This window comes from Bufo bufo, chromosome 2 (assembly GCF_905171765.1).
Source record: "Bufo bufo chromosome 2, aBufBuf1.1, whole genome shotgun sequence".
Lineage (NCBI taxonomy): Eukaryota > Metazoa > Chordata > Amphibia > Anura > Bufonidae > Bufo > Bufo bufo.
In genome coordinates, this window is record NC_053390.1 from 760,337,373 (window position 1) to 760,354,182 (window position 16,810).

The window sequence follows — 16,810 nt, forward strand, 5'->3', positions numbered from 1 at the left end:
GTATAGAGACCCTAGGACAGAACTCTATGCCGGAAAAGAAAAACGCAAGTGTGAAAGTACCCTTAGGGAGTCTGAAAATAAACGAAGGAATGAAAAAGATTACAGATTGAAAGTTGCTGCAACTTTTTTTTAATGCAGTGTGACTACTAAAATGTGAAATATGTAAAAATATGTAAAAATGTATGTATCAGTCTTTTTTGTCCATAAATTCTATCATGTGGACAGCAATAACAGTATGCTCTTTTTGTGATACCTCCAGAGCCATTTTGACATTTTATGTAGGAAATTGTATTTTCCCAAATTGTACTTGAGGAAGACTTGGCTGCTTTCTCATAAAAACAGCAGTACTGTTGCAGAATCAGCAACCTTCAACAGGCGGACAGTTTTTTTACTCATGAACTTGTAGTATGTTGATTGAAGGGTATTCTTTCTCCAGCACATTAGGACATCTTACATATGGGCAACCATTTGGCAGATAAAATTGGGCCTGGGTTCTTCTGTACTAGAGTATCATACAGATGGGAGGAATTGTCTGGTTCACCTCTTCCGTTACCAGACAAGACACATTTCTCTTCGTTTCTCTAGTAGTCTAGCGTTGAGCGAATTGAACTCCACAAAGTGGAATTCAATCCGAATTTCAGGAAAAACTTAATTTGCGCAAAGCTGAATTTCCTTGTGCTTCATAGGAACTAATAAATTTTCCCTGAATGGCAGTAAAAAATAAAAAAAATTATACTTATCCCATCCGCTTGGGTGTGTAGAGACGGCCACGGCCATCTTGATTGATGATACCGCGTAAAATCCCATGTGCGATGACTTATGACGTCACCACGCCGGCCAAGATTTACAATCAAGATGGCGGCCGGCTCTTTACGATCAAATGGATGAGGTAAGTATGATTTTTAAATTTTCAGATGCCGCAATCAGCCATGAACGAGGCATCTGAGGGGTAGTTACAAAGAAATGCGCTTTATGACAAAGTAATTTGTCATGAAGCCAAAATACCTCGCTCATCACCTACTATGACAAACCTGATGATTCTGTTTCTTTTCAGGTCTTACTGCTGTTATGAAACAGATCATTGTAAACAGAGCAACTCTCCAGTATATGAACGATCAAGATCCAGGTCTCCATACGGTCGTAGACCCAGGTAGGAAGCTCCCAGTGACCACTGCAGAAGATGTTACATACCCCTTTGGATGATTCCATGCTTTTTATACGGTTCGTTAATTAGTTATATTAATTTCTAGATATGACAGTTATGAGGAATACCAACATGAGTGCCTGAAGAGGGAAGAGTATCGCAAGGAATATGAAAAGCGGGAGTCAGAACGAGCAAAACAGAGGGAACGGCAAAGGCAAAAAGCAATTGTAAGCAATTAACTCTAAATAGTACATGAATACTCAAAATGAGGAAAAATCCGTCAATCTGTCTATCTTGTTATATTATCTATTTCCTATCTATATAAGTATGTACTGTCTATTTATCTTCTATCTACTATATCTATATGTCTATCTATTTATTCTATCTATCTAATATCTATCTAATATCTATCTATCTATCTATCTAATATCTATCTATCTAATATCTATCTCATATCTAGTAAGAAAAATTCCACGGCATTGCCAGAAAAAAAGTTCAGTAGTGGTGTCTGTTATTTACCAATGTGACGTTTCACTCCTCTTACTAGGACTTTTCTCGAATAATTGCTTGAGAAAACTCCCAGTAAGAGGACTGATTTGATTGCATCTAAAGCTGGCGGCACACCCTGTTTATATTTTTTTTCGCAGTGCTGCTCTCTACTTTTATCTATCTATCATCTAACATCTCTCTCTGTCTATTTAGTTTGTTTTTATCTCCCGTGTGTCCGTTTCTCTTCCATTTTATTTATCTATTATTACTTAAAATTATTATTACTATAATTATTGAACATTACTGACTTTGTTTTGTAACATGAAAGGCAAAACAAACAGCAGAGTAAAAATAGTAAGTAATTCTGGATGAGGCTGGGGAATGGTATATGCTCTCCAGTGGTTCAAGGCCAGGGGGGTGACATATGTGTCTGAGCAGGTGCTGAAGGACATTGCTATAAAGCATATGCATAGTATAGATTTCCCCAAATTGCTTTGAAGTGATGGCTTCATAACTCAATAGGGGTCAATACAGATAAATCACTATCTCGCTGTTCATTACACAGTCAACTGTAGGCAGCAGTGAGGTCACAACATGTCAGCCTGGGCAAATAGCTAGGATTTTATCAATGGGCCTGATGTATGGTATTATTATCTCCTACACTGAAATAAACAAGCAGCTTGAAAGCAGAACGACCACAGTATGAATATACCTATTCTTGGACACCATTTGAGTATCCCAATACAAATGTCTTTCTCCTTTTTTCTTTCTTCTTTCTTTCTTTCCTTTTCTCTATCAAAACATATTTATTTAAATCTATTTATCTATATGATTGTTTTGTCCACAAAATATGGATGCAGTCTGTGTGCCGTCTGCATGTTTGTGTGGACCCATGGACTTCAATGGGTCAGTGGACCACATTTTGAAGACATATTCTGTCTTTTCGTGGAGTGGACATACAGATGCAGAGCATGTCCTATACTTGGCTGCAAAATGCGGACTGCAGACCCATTGAAGTCAACTGGTCTGCAAAAAAATGTAGATGCAACACAGCCGGTATCCATATTTTGTGGATCCACAATTTGCAGACGGCAAAATATATACGGTTGTGTGCATGAGGCCTTATCAACTTCTTCATGTCAGCCAGCATTTATTAGCATAATTCTATTTCTTTAAAAAGAGATTCTGCATCAGATAGGAACATGGAAGATTGCATAATATACAACATACCACATGCAGCAGAATGCCCTTTGCATATGTAATGGAGAGTTAAATTCCAATAAGTCTGATATTGTAAATATGTTCCTCTTCAAAAAGAGGTTCTGCAGCAGTTAGGGTATGTATAGTAAAGCAAATTGTGATCCCTGGTGGAAATTCAAAATGCTAGAAGTCAGCTGAGAGTTCCAAGATCTGTGTCCTTTTCCTTCTTAACACTTACAGAAGGGGTTACATAATCCCATCTATAATCAGGTAATTTATTTTACTAATTACTAATAGTAATTGTTATATAAAAACTCTTTCAACCAGCAAAGCAAAGCAATGTATTTAATTTATTAACTGTGACTTTTAGAAAGCAATATGAAAACCTTCTTACTTTGAATTTATTGCCCAATGCTCCCAGTATCCAAAAAAGGTATATTTTGATCTGCATTTAATGACTCTATATGCATATGTATTGAATCCATCTGCCTAATGCACACATGAAGCCTTCTATAATAAGCCGAGCTTTAGTGTGCCAAGAGAAATGCTCTTTTGAGTGGATTTTAATAAAAAAGAGATATGGAATGGAGTTTCCATCCAATTCCTCTTAGTATTAATATATGCCGGTATACCATAAGTTTACTTCTCCGTGCTACATAGTGTTAATTAACCCCTTAACAGCCCTAATAGCTGCCAAAGGACACATTTATAGAAATTTGATGATTCCCGAAGAAGAGCTTCAGCTACAGATTTTTTTTTTGTTGGGATGGAATTACAGTGAGTGACTCATGTATTAGATTTTTGGACTTTGTATTTTTGCATTTGCGTAAATGGTAACTACAGTAAATGTAATGCCATCAGCTTAGAAAACTACAGTGGCATAAGATAGCAAAAGGCAATAATAGAGTAGGTTCAAATGCAAGGTATACCTTTAAGGTGATGTCCTTTGTCTACTACCACTTTTTGCAGGAGGGTGATCACAAGATGACCTTCCGCTGAGACCACCTTTAATCATTTGTAACCTGCTAAGGATTCTGGCAGCCAGTGTTCAATTATCCTAGAGCGCCACCACTGGATGAATGAAGCAGTGGGCTGTCAGTGTAATTCATGACTCCACAGTGAGAGACACTGGGGCAGATTTACTAAGACTGTCTAATAGTAAGATAGGGTGAACGGAGACTAGTCTTAGACTGCACCAGCTTTATCACAGTGGCTGATGCTTGACTATAAGTTTGTTGCATCTTTAGGCTGTTTAGTATAACTTTACACCACTTATTTGTTGGCTTAGTTTACACCAAAAAAAACAGCATATTTTGGAGCATTTTTTCTTTTTTGCACAAAATGTTGCATTTAAGCCACACCCTTTCCACTAAGTAAAACAAAGCTGCTGAACAAGGCACGAAAAATGTGTCTAAAAGTGTCAAATTGCACCAAAATTCTGGCTTATTTTCAGCTCAGTACAGTAAATCCATTCCCAATTTTGTAGCTGCTCTCTACTCTGGTTAATAGAAATTAGTCTGAATGGTGGTCGCTCTGTATTAACTCAGACTTCACTAATAGGGTAAATATAACTGGGATTTGTAAAGCAGACAATCCCTTTAAAATCCGATTCATTATTATTATTATTATTATTATTGTTATTTATTAGTAAAGCACCATTCATTCCATATCGCTGTACATATGAAAAGGGGTATACATACATAATACAGACAATTGCACTAAGCATAAACAAGATGCGTTACAAACTGGTACAGAAGGAGAGAGGGCCCTGCCCGTGAGGGCTTACAATTTACATGGTATGGGGGAAGGACACAGTAGGTGAGGGTGAAGTTGGTCATGGCGGTATAGCAGCAGCAGGCTCACTGGTTGTAGGCTTGTCTGAAGAGGTGGGTTTTTAGGTTTCTTTTGAAGGATTCCACTGTAGGTGAGAGACTGATATGTTGGGGTAGCAAGTTCCAGAGTGTGGGGGATGCACAGGAGAAATCTTGGAGTCGATTGTGGGAAGAGGTGATAAGAGGAGAGAAAGAAGGTCTTGTGAGGATCGGAGATTGCGTGTTGGGATGTATCGGGAAAGTAGCTCAGAGATGTAGGGAGGGGACAGGTTTTGGACAGCCTTGTATGTATTTGTCAGTATTTTGAACTGAATTCGCTGGGAATTGGGCAATGGTGAGCCAGTGAAGGGATTGGCAGAGGGAAGAGGCAGAGGAGTAATAGGGTGAGAGGTGGATTAGTCGTGCAGCAGAGTTGAGGATAGATTGGAGGGGTGCGAGAGTGCTGGATGGAAGGCCACAGAGGAGGATGTTGCAGTAGTCTAGGCGGGAGATGATAAAGGCATGTACAAGCATTTTCGCAGCCTCAAAGTTGAGGAAAGCGTGGATGAGGGAGATGTTTTTGAGGTGATGGCGGCAGGTGGTGGAAAGGGCTTGAATGTGCAGTCGGAAGGAGAGGGCAGAATCCAAGGTTACTCCAAGGCAGCGGACTTGGTTGACCGGGGAGAGTGTGCAGCCATTCTTCGTGATAGATAGGTCTGTTGGAGCAAGATGGGGGAAAGATGATGAATTCTGTTTTATCCATGTTACGTTTTAGAAAATGAAAGGAGAAGGAGGATATGGAAGATAGGCATTGTGGGATTCTGGATAGTAAGGTGGTGATGTCTATAATACATTTAATATATATTATATTTATGTTCCTTTCCATGTAGGAGGAGCACAGAGTTATTTACATTGGTAAGATAAGAACTAGCATGAGTCGTGCTGAACTCCGAGCTCGGTTTGAAGTTTTTGGTGAAATTGAAGAATGTACCGTCAATCTGCGGGGTGATGGGTGAGTGTCTTTTTATTGTGTATATGAAATGTTTTTGTTTTTTTTTACTTTGAAAGTTTGAACACAAATTCTCACATGGGTTACATACATTTTAATAACTGCAGCTATGCTAATGTGTTTGTAAGCTACTTCCATAGAGGTCTACTGTATGTAGGTACCTCATTCATGGCTAGGATATGTACATTAGATGTAATACACAAGTGCTGGGGTTATCCAACATTACATCAGACCTCAGTGGCCGAACCTTGGTGGTGAGAATACTTACCAGGTCTTCTCTGCTGGGTTTGGTCTCTATTACTCCACAGCCGTCTCTGCATCTCTATGGTGCACTGATATCAACATCCTGTTGATGAGGGGCACATGACTGCTGCAGCCAATTGTTGGCCTCATGATGACCTGCTCCCATTCCGTCATGTGACTATTTGTCATGACGTAAGGTGAGCAGGTTACCACTGTGATCAGCTATTGGCTGCAGAGGTCACATGCCCTTCACTCCCTCTCCCTCTGTCAACAGGATGTTGATATCAGTGAACTTGCTTACTTGTAGATGTCGGGGAAAGAAGAATCAGATTATTAGATATCAACATATTATTGTTCTCAAGAGAGATAAGCTGACGTCAGAGGTGTCTGTCAGTAGTTTACGCCCTTCTCCCTATTTAGGACACATGGACTAGTATGTATGTGTATGGGGGAAGGGGGTGTCAGGAGGTCAAGCCATCAGCTGAACAACCGACAGCTGTCTGAAGGGTATAGTCAACTTAAAGTACTAATAATACTTAAAGTCACTATTACAGGGCCAAACAGGAGGACAGTGAGGATGCCTGGCCCTGTCAGTCAAAGGGAAGGGAGTAAGGGCTAAGGGAGAAGGCAAAGGAGCATTTGTGCTGAAAGGAGGCTAGGCCTGCCCCTCAGTGCACTGAAGCGCTTACTAGCATATGAAAAATAATTTCTCCAAAAGGGGGCCAAGGATTTGAACAGTAGAGGGACATTTCAACAACCCTACCAGGCAGTGTGTTTGGTTTAATAGGGTTGATCCGGCTGAGAAAAGCTTGTTAAGTCATAGAAGACAACCATTTAGTTATGTGAAGATATAACTTTCTGTGTAAATTAAGTTTCCTTAATACAATAATATAGTGCATAGGTTTGTTAGATGGATGAGTCTGTACCTCCGGTGCTCCATCATGTGATACTTACAGATGTAGCAGAACTAAAGGCTCATTTATATGAGTAGATCATTGTTACGATTCAAACGCTAGAGATTCATGGTGGACAATAATCGTGCAATCTGAATGTATGTTACGGCTGAACGATTTTACTAAAAATGCTTGTTCAATGTTTGTGAAATCATTCATGTGAAGAAGTAAATTGTCGTTAAATAATTTTGGTAATATAAATGTGCACCGCGTGAGCTTTTGCCGATAGGGATGATGACTAGACCTGTCTGAACACAGTCAATGATCATCGTTTAAGCGAGTACACGATTGAGTATGAACAAATTTGAACATGATACTCCCTGCGTGTAAATGCTTGTCGTTACCATTGGCGTTGTGTCGGTAGGTCAGTTGTGTCATCAGTCGCCTGAGCGATTATCTACTGGTCTAAATGAGCCTTAAAAGGAATTGTGATATCACGTGTCAGAGTGACAAAAGCCATTGAAAACCATTGAAAAGGTCAATTAACATTTTCTTGCCATTGTCTACCTTTCTCACTGCAGAGACTGTTACGGTTTCATCACCTACCGCTACACCTGTGATGCTTTTGCTGCTCTTGAGAATGGATACACACTGCGCAGAGCTAATGAACCCAACTTTGAGCTGTGCTTTTGTGAGAGAAAGCAGTTTTGCAAGTCCAACTATGCAGATTTAGGTATGGATTTCATTTGTTTCCTTCTGGTGGGGGGTGCCATTTTTACAGAAAAGGATTTACGTTGACATAGCTGGTTGCAGGCTGGCACTGCTAATTTGTTATGAAAAATGTATTGCCTACAATAAAGTACCAGCATATGGTCGAAGCTGATATATGCTCCATATTCTTTATAGCTTAGTAATTAATTGACATGCCATTTCCACTGGCATCAGGAGGTAATGTTCAAATGAAATGCTTGAGATAGAATAGGCCATGGGTTATAAAACTTGTGCTTACATTGCAGGGTTTTATATGGTGCATATGTTTTCACTTGAAGCTTCTGTAACTTGAACCTTATAGTCATCCTCAAAGTATCCCGACTCTTCCTAGATGGCAGTTGCCAGGGGAAAGAAGGGTCGTGTTTATTGGATTTCAATATGCCTAATCCGCTTGTTCTCACTGACGATAAACCATTGCCAGAGGTATTTGGTACCGGATTACCCCACTCACCCCATTGAGAACATAGGCAAGCGCTTCCCAAGCCAAGGGTACATGTGTAAGGAGTTTGGAGGAATAGCTGTTGGCCAAACAAGTGTTCAGCTGACAGCTTTCTAAAGTGTATGGTCAACTGTAGGTTACGGTCTCAAGTCAACATTTTTTGGCCCATGTCATGTAAATATCAAGATTTACGTGACCTCAGTGTTTTCCTGTGGGTGATCTTCTGGCCTGTGCAAAAAATCCGGCCAGGTCAGATTTTTTGCTATTACTTCAGGGCTTTACACAACCTTATTTTGCCACAGGTTGTGGGAAACTGAAAGACACTGTGCAGTCTTGGCCTTTTGGACTTTTAATGATACATGCTCCAGTCATATCAACATAAATGCATAAAGGGGGTTAGTCCACTTCAGATAATTGTCGGTTGGGACAATAGCTATTTTTTCCCAACAACCTCATAGACAAGCACATTTAGCCCACTCGAAACTGCATGTGTTCAGAATACGGAGCGGGGAAGAACAAAAGCATCAGGCATGTTCAAATCCAACAACCCTTCTTCCCCCTACATCTGTAATCAGCCAGTTCATCCAAAATTAAGGTTCTGTGGACACCAAGGGGGGATTTATAAAGAACAGAATTTTGTACTCTAGTCTTAATCTGTGCTGCCTTCATTAAGAGGTGCACACCTCTTAAAATTGTGATAGCTTTGAAATGCAAGGAGGCAATGCAAATGATAATGCTTCCTATATGCGCAAAGGAAGACGACCGGCAGGAGTAGATGTGATGCTGTCTTTTTATTGTCACATAGAGGAAAATAGGTGACGCGTTTCGACTCGACAAGCGAGTCTTTGTCAAACAAGTGTACAATTTACACGATTTAAATAGCCCGCCGTCACAGACCGTTCACGTCAGGTAGTCAATGCAACATATAAACAAAAGAAACAACAATGTGGGCAAACAATTACAAGTGGGAATACACAAAATTACAAGCAGGTAATAACAATATTGGCAAGGGACAAGATACTATGTATATGGAAAATAGGTCAACACAGTTATTAATGATATTACAAACATCTAATCTAGAAACACAGGATATAGTTATTAGTGATATAATACTTAATCATAGAGACCTGAAAAGGCAGTTTCAATATTCATCACATTTGCTGTAAAAAAAAAAAAAGAAGAAAATTTTTGTTGCGAGATCTTATTATACAAGAAATAAATCCATAAAAAAGGGAAAAAGAAAAAATCATCATAAAAAGCAATTAAGCTCATATTTGCGATTCAAGCCTTTTGGATCCAAAGTCTGTAACCTGTATCTTCACGTTTTTTTAAAATCTGGATCCTGACGCCACCCCTCTGTGGCGGCAGCACTTGTTCAGTGATTTGGAAACGTTACTGGGAAAAATAGCAGGAAAAATTAAAGGGAACCTGTCATCAACTTTATGCTGCCCATACTAAAGGCAGAATAAAGTAAAGACAGATGAGATGATTTTAAAATCTGTCATTTAAAAGTTAAAAGTAAGTGGTTGCCTAGAACCAACATCACAATCATTGCAGACTGGGCCTGGAAAAGAGTTATGACCACCTGAGAAGAGTCATGGTTTTTCATGAATCACTGCTCTCCTGCCCACCTGCTGATGACTGACAGTCTTCTACCTAGTTTACTCCCTTTCTCTCTAGGAGAGAACTGCCAATCATCAGCAGGTGGGCGGGGAGAGCAGGAGCTTGTGAATAACCAGGACTCTTCTCAGGTAGATTTGACTCTTTTCAAGGCCTGTGCTGCAATGATTATGATGCTGGTTCTCAGCAACCACTTACTTTTAGCTTATAAGTGACACATCGCTGAAATCAGCATTTCTGTCAGTACTTTAAGCTGCTCTCAGTGAGGTCAGCATAAAGTTGATGACAGGTTCACTTTAAGCTGTTCATTAAGGCCACAGTCACCTCTCCGGATATTGGGACACACTAGTTCAATACCCATGAACTCAATCCTATCCATATTACCTTGATGTTGTACATTCATATGTCTAGCCACTGTGGGTTCCTTCTGTGTATGATGTCATCGAAGTGTTTCCCTACACTGTGACAAAATTCTCCTCAAATTTTACCAATGTATTTCAACCCGCAGAGGCAAAACGCTGTGTAAATCACCTTTCGGGAGCGATAATTACGGAAATCCTTAATTTTGTATGCGCATGACATGATAGTTGCCTAATCGTACGTCTTGTAGGGTCTAATAATATCCTTATATGTAATACATTTGAAATGTACTAAATATGAATATTTTGTTTGAATTCTAATAATATGCTAATGAATAAGAAAATGTAAATTATGGATTCGCTACAAATATTTTACCCAACCTTTAAAACACGCTTAAGAGCATCAGCCATATTTGCTCATATTCTTTCCATGCGTTGTACACGTGGGGGAAAAGGCTCCTCTCTTCAGCAAAAGCTCAACTTTGCGTGCAAAGCAAGATTTATTTTTTGTTTACTTGTTGGTGGATTAAAATAGTCAGATGCAGCGTGACGCTCTGTGTCTACCTTATTTAACACCTCCGTAATGTAGAGGGGCTTAGACAGAGCTGGAGAGTAAACACAGCTGTTTGAAGAACAGGACTCTGGTTAGTATGCTGTAATCAACTCAAACAAAATAACGATGCCCCCGGGAGATGTGGGAAAATAAAGGAAATGGCAGTGCCAGAGTATTGTTATTTATTTAGTATTTTACGTGATGGATTCAACTTTAAAACTATTCAGAATGATTTGATTGCTTACATTTTATTTGCTCCTTAGAATGTAATTTTAATTTAGAGGTAGAAGAAGCTCCAAGGGGACATTATTCACTGGATCAGTATCAGAAAATTAGCTAGCTACTAGAGATGGGTCGTTGATCCAGGGAGTTATTCTGATTGCCTGATTGGAGTCAGGAAGGAATTTTTTTTTCCCTTTAAGTGGGGAAAATTGGCTTCTACCTCACAGTTGCCTTCCTCTGGATCAACTTGCAGGAAAACAGGCCAAACTGGATGGACATTTTTCGGCCATATAAATTATGTTACTATATATATATTTACAGTCAGGTCCATAAATATTGGGGCATCGACACAATTCTAACATTTTTGGTTCTATACACCACCACAATGGATTTGAAATTAAACAAACAAGATGTGCTTTAACTGCAGACTGTCAGCTTTTATTTGAGGGTATTTACATCCAAATCAGGTGAACGGTGTAGGAATTCCAACAGTTTGCATATGTGGCTCCTACTTGTTAAGGGACCAAAAGTAATGGGACAATTGGTTTCTCAGCTCTTTCATGGCCAGTTGTGTGTTATCCCCTCATTATCTCAATTACAATGAGCAGATAAAAGGTCCAGAGTTCATTTCAAGTGTGATATTTGCATTTGGAATCTGTTGCTGTCAACTCTCAAGATGAGATCCAAAGAGCTGTCACTATCAGTGAAGCAAGCCATCATTAGGCTGAAAAAAACAAAACAAACCCATCAGAGAGATAGCAAAAACATTAGGCGTGGCCAAAACAACTGTTTGGAACATTCTTAAAAGCAACGCATCGGTGAGCTCAGCAACACCAAAAGACCCGGAAGACCACGGAAAACAACTGTAGTGGATGACCGAAGAATTATTTCCCTACTGAAGAAAACACCCTTCACAACAGTTGGCCAGATCAAGAACACTCTCCAGGAGGTAGGTGTATATGTGTCAAAGTCAACAATCAAGAGAAGACTTCACCAAAGTGAATACAGAGGGTTCACCACAAGATGTAAACCATTGGTGAGCCTCAAAAACAGGAAGGCCAGATTAGAGTTTGCCAAACGACATCTAAAAAAGCCTTCACAGTTCTGGAACAACATCCTATGGACAGATGAGATCAACTTGTACCAGAGTGATGGGAAGAAAAAAGTATGGAGAAGGAAAGGAACTGCTCATGATCCTAAGCATACCATCTCGTCAGTGAAGCATGGTGGTGGTAGTGTGCATGTATGGCTGCCAATGGAACTGGTTCTCTTGTATTTATTGATGATGTGACTGCTGACTAAAGCAGCAGGATGAATTCTGAAGTGTTTCAGGCAATATTATCTGCTCATATTCAGCCAAATGCTTCAGAACTCATTGGACGGTGCTTCACAGTGCAGATGGACAATGACCCAAAGCATACTGCAAAAGCAACCAAAGAGTTTTTTTAAGGGAAAGAAGTGGAATGTTATGCAATGGCCAAGTCAATCACCTGACCTGAATTCGATTAAGCATGCATTTCACTTGCTGAAGACAAAACTAAAGGTAAAATGCCCCAAGAACAAGCAGGAACTGAAAACAGTTGCAGTAGAGGCCTGGCAGAGCATCACAAGGGATGAAACCCACCATCTGGTGATGTCTATGCCACTATGCGTTCCAGACTTCAGGCTGTTATTGACTGCAAAATTAAAAAGTCAAAGTTTGATTCATGATTATTATTCTGCCCCATTACTTTTGGTCCCTTAACAAGTGGGAAGCACATATGCAAACTGTTGTAATTCCTACACCGTTCACCTGATTTGGATGTAGATACCCTCAAATTAAAGCTGACAGTCTGCATTTAAAGCGCATCTTGATCGTTTCATTTCAAATCCATTGTGGTGGTGTATAGAGCCAAAAATGTTAGAATTGTGTCGATGTCCCAATATTTATGGAGCTGACTGTATATATATATATATATATATATATATATGTAATTTCACATTTGTTATCATTACCCTGATAGTAAATAATTGACAGTGAAGCAGTGTTTATCTCATATTGTATAATAAAAGATACAAGTAATTAATTAAAGAAAGTAAAAATTTAAAATGAATATTGTACCTGAATATACCAATCTACAGAAAAAAGATATGGATCAAACATCCACATGTCATGCATTGATCAATTGTTTTTCAGCATAATTAATAAGCTTCTCCATTAAGATGATTGATCATAATGCATAGTCCCAGTCACCACATCAAGGTGGCCTCTTATGATTGGGTCCCTACTCTAATTTGGTGCCGTGCCACATGGTGACCGCCACCGCCGAAACACAGCACCAGCAGGTTGTAAGACCCAGCAGCCCAGCAAGCAACACCCCTGCTGTCAGGCTAAGCCCCCACAGCACTGGGCCCCACTGACCCATTTTCACAGAATCCCAACAACAGCCACCATGCAGCACCGCACAAAGTGAACAGATCTCAAAATCTCTCCTCTCCACAAATTGTGCAGAGCTGCATGGTGACTGTTGGTGGAACCCAGTGCAGTGGGGACTTAGCCTGATAGCAGGGGTGTTGTTGGGCTGCTTGGTCTTGCCACCTGCAGGTGCTGTGTTGTGTTGACGTTAGTCGCCATGTGTCGCTGCCTCAAATTACAGTAGGGACCCACTCATAAGAGGCCACCTTGATGTGAGTGAACCTATACATTTTGATCAAAATGTATACTATGTGCCTCAATGGAGATATTTATAAATGATCCTGAGTAGCAGTGGGTCAATGCATGGCACCAATTAACTCTGACGTACAAAATTAACATATAAAGACAAGGAAAAAGAACAAGTACTTATTTTTACAATATATTGATGAAATAAAATTGAGAACTCCTTCCTATTGTTCACTCACTATGATCACTGGGTATATTAGGTTCAATTGTAAAATTCAATTTTTGTTGAAAATTGTTTAAAACAATTGTGAAGAAAGTGTCCAAATATAGGACTGATGGGGGTTGTTCTTTTATGTGGAAATGGATTAAAATAAAATACTTTTGAATTTTGACAAAGGAGTAGTGGATAAAGACATTCTCTTATTTATCACTGAATAAGTCCAGTTCCTCAAACGCTTTTCACTTTAGCGGTAGCTCATCAGGAATACCTGATCTCGTGTCATTGGAGGTTCAAATTGTAACATTCCAGAATTTAAAGATTCAATATGTTCGACTCAAAGGATTCAGCGAGACTAGGCATGAACTTGAATAATGTTTCTCCAACAACTAATTTCTCAGTTTGCCTTTTGCAAGTGTACATCGGACATGGAGATATGGCAATTTGTAAAAGCAAATACGATTTAGGGTTTATAAAAAGAGAGATAAAAACCAGTGATCCCAATGTAAGAAAAACCCTTTATAAATCCTTCATAAGGCAACATCTTGAATAATGAATTCAGTTTTGGGCTTGACATGCTATGAAGCATATACAATAGGAGAGCTAGAAAGGGTTCAGAGGCAAGTGACCAGGGGGTGGAAGGTTTCTCTTATAATAACAGGCTCGAGCAATTGGTCTTGTTCAGCTTGGAAAAAAGACACCTTTGAGGTGACCTTATTTACATGTATTAATACATGTGTAGTCAGTACAAAGAACCGAAACACAATTTATTCATTCCAAGAACTTTACAAAGGACCAGGCAACTTTCATTGCATCTGGAGGAAAGGTGATTCAAACATCAATACAGGAAAGGATTCAAAACTGTTGAATGCCGTACCCCAAGAGGTAGTGACAGCAGATGCTATGTCAACATTTAGAAAAGGACTAGATGCTTATCTAATAGCAAACGGTGTTATGGGTTCTAATTAATCTAACAACTGATATTGTATTATTGATTGGAAACAGATTGAACCTGATGGACCTTTATCTTCAAGAATGTAACCTCTTTATAGTCAACTTAGAGTCACAGAGGCCACCTCTATGGCAATGACAATTTAAAGAGCTAAAAACTCCAAAAACAATACTTTGGACACATTAGAAAACTAGAATCATCTGCAATATATTACATGCAAATCACACTATAGTGTAAGATTATTTCTAGTCTTAATGGAAAATTGTTTCAGTGCTGTGGGTTTTCCTATATTTTTGATAGCTGTAGTCATTGATCATCTTGTTTGTCTTTGGCTTCTAGATTCAAATTCAGATGACTTCGATCCTGCTTCCACCAAAAGCAAATATGACTCCATGGATTTTGACAGTTTGCTTAAAGAGGCTCAAAGAAGCCTGCGCAGGTAACATGCATCACCACCACGCCCAATGGAATGATGGAGAATACCTCACGGACAACTCGTCCTCCAATAAGAGACTCTTGAAAGTCAAACTTAGGAATTTCTCCTACTTTACACTCTCCGTTCTTCAATGGTTTACATGAACATAGCTGCTGAAGACTAAAGAGGCAATGGGATTGTTAGACAAGTGCGGAAAGCCATGGGTGTCAGATGATTCCTCACTTTCACAGTCACCGTTGTATCACTCGAATAAAGACGAGACATGCTATTCATTGGAGATGAAAGTGCCAGCCAACTGTGAAAACGTCTCCATTCAAAACTGATTATTCTGGAAAAGAGAGATCGCTATTTATTAAGGGAATATTGGAGGATTTGTAAGCTGCTGATGCTCAAATGCAATGCAATCTTCACTTTGTCTAATTTTGATCATCATCCCATAGGAAAGGAAAAAACAAAACAAAAAACAAACAAAACATTGCAATATAGATAACGCCTTAGTAACTTTTTTTTATTGGGAATCTTGAGAAGAAACCTAAAAAAATGGCATTTTTCAGCACACGCAAGTTTCCTTGCTCAACATTAGTCTTGGATTCTGACACCCATGCAGTTGTCTACAATGTTGTTCGTCGATATTGAAAGCCTTGTATATGGTCGATTTCACAGCGTGTTCAGCATTATATATATATAAATATATATAAATATATTTTATTTTCTGATGAGTGGATGTGGTGTTACATAATAAACCAGAGCTGAGTAAAGCTATCTGAATCAGTGTCCAGGTAGTTTATACCACTGCATAGTGCTGGTCAAGTATTTACAGATGTTCCCCGTTCTTCTGCCGGGGAGATGTGCAAGCGGACATATTGCCCGTGTCTCCTGCAGAGAATGGCTTCTATGGAGTATTTTTATTTTGTGTACATAGAATATGACAATGTTCTTTATTTGTTACTGCTATGCACTGTAAATGCAGCCTTCTTTTCAATACGGAGAAAAAAAAACTTTTCTTAAAATCGAGACTATTCAAAATGTAACTATATAAGGTGAAATACCTGTTGTATACTAATCTATTTAGGAGCTGACTTTATGCTTATATATATTTGATTGTAAGAAGAAAAAAAAATGACATTGCGTGCGTGTTTTGATTTAAAAAAAAAATATCCTTTTTTTTTGGGGTGCACAATTATCGCTTTAAGCACACTCATGGCTATTTTTTTATTTTTTTTGTGAGCTTCCATTATAACTGTTTTGAGAAGGATTACATTGGCCTGGAAAGGCTTCTGTCGCATGGAGAACACGTCTCATCCTTCTGTGTAAGTGTCTTCATCAGTTTAAGATTTACCATATCAGAGTCTTGTTAACGTTTCGTAGTGATTTAAAAAAAAACTAAAAAACTTATTACTCGTATTCTTGTGAGTCAGGAATGAATGTATGATTTGATTACTATCACTATAGGCCATTGTGCTTTTTTTTCTCTCTGATAAGCTGCTGGGTGACTCAGCACTGTGCACCATATGTGGGTGATATTTTTTGTCTAAACACTGTTTAACAAGCCAGTAACTTTTTTTTTTTTTCTCCACTGTTGGAAATTTTCGGCACAAGCCAATATTTTTACTGTTGGGCATCCTTTTTCGAGAAACTGATATTTCATTCCTTTGTTTACTGAAGACATATCAGTTAACACTATAATATTTGTTACAGGAATATGCTGATTAAACAAGATGTGGCCAGTTTAAAAGGATGCTAACACTCTCTGAATACTATCATGTGCTACAGATGAAACCTCCTGTTGCACGATAGTGTTGACTATGCAT

At 39.0% G+C, this 16,810-nt stretch overlaps 1 protein-coding gene across 3 annotated transcripts in view; it reads left to right on the plus strand.

Annotated features, from left to right (window-relative positions):
* Positions 1 to 16,382, plus strand: part of PPARGC1A (PPARG coactivator 1 alpha) — a 103,185-nt gene extending 86,803 nt beyond the window's left edge. For all 3 annotated transcript variants that reach the window (XM_040419027.1, XM_040419028.1, XM_040419029.1), the window contains exons 9-13: positions 1,055 to 1,150; positions 1,251 to 1,371; positions 5,535 to 5,656; positions 7,371 to 7,522; positions 14,903 to 16,382. In XM_040419027.1, the coding sequence (XP_040274961.1) occupies positions 1,055 to 1,150; positions 1,251 to 1,371; positions 5,535 to 5,656; positions 7,371 to 7,522; positions 14,903 to 15,006 (595 nt within the window). In that variant the 3' untranslated portion in view covers positions 15,007 to 16,382. The remainder of the gene's footprint in view (positions 1 to 1,054; positions 1,151 to 1,250; positions 1,372 to 5,534; positions 5,657 to 7,370; positions 7,523 to 14,902) is intronic.
* The last annotated feature ends 428 nt before the right edge of the window (positions 16,383 to 16,810 follow it).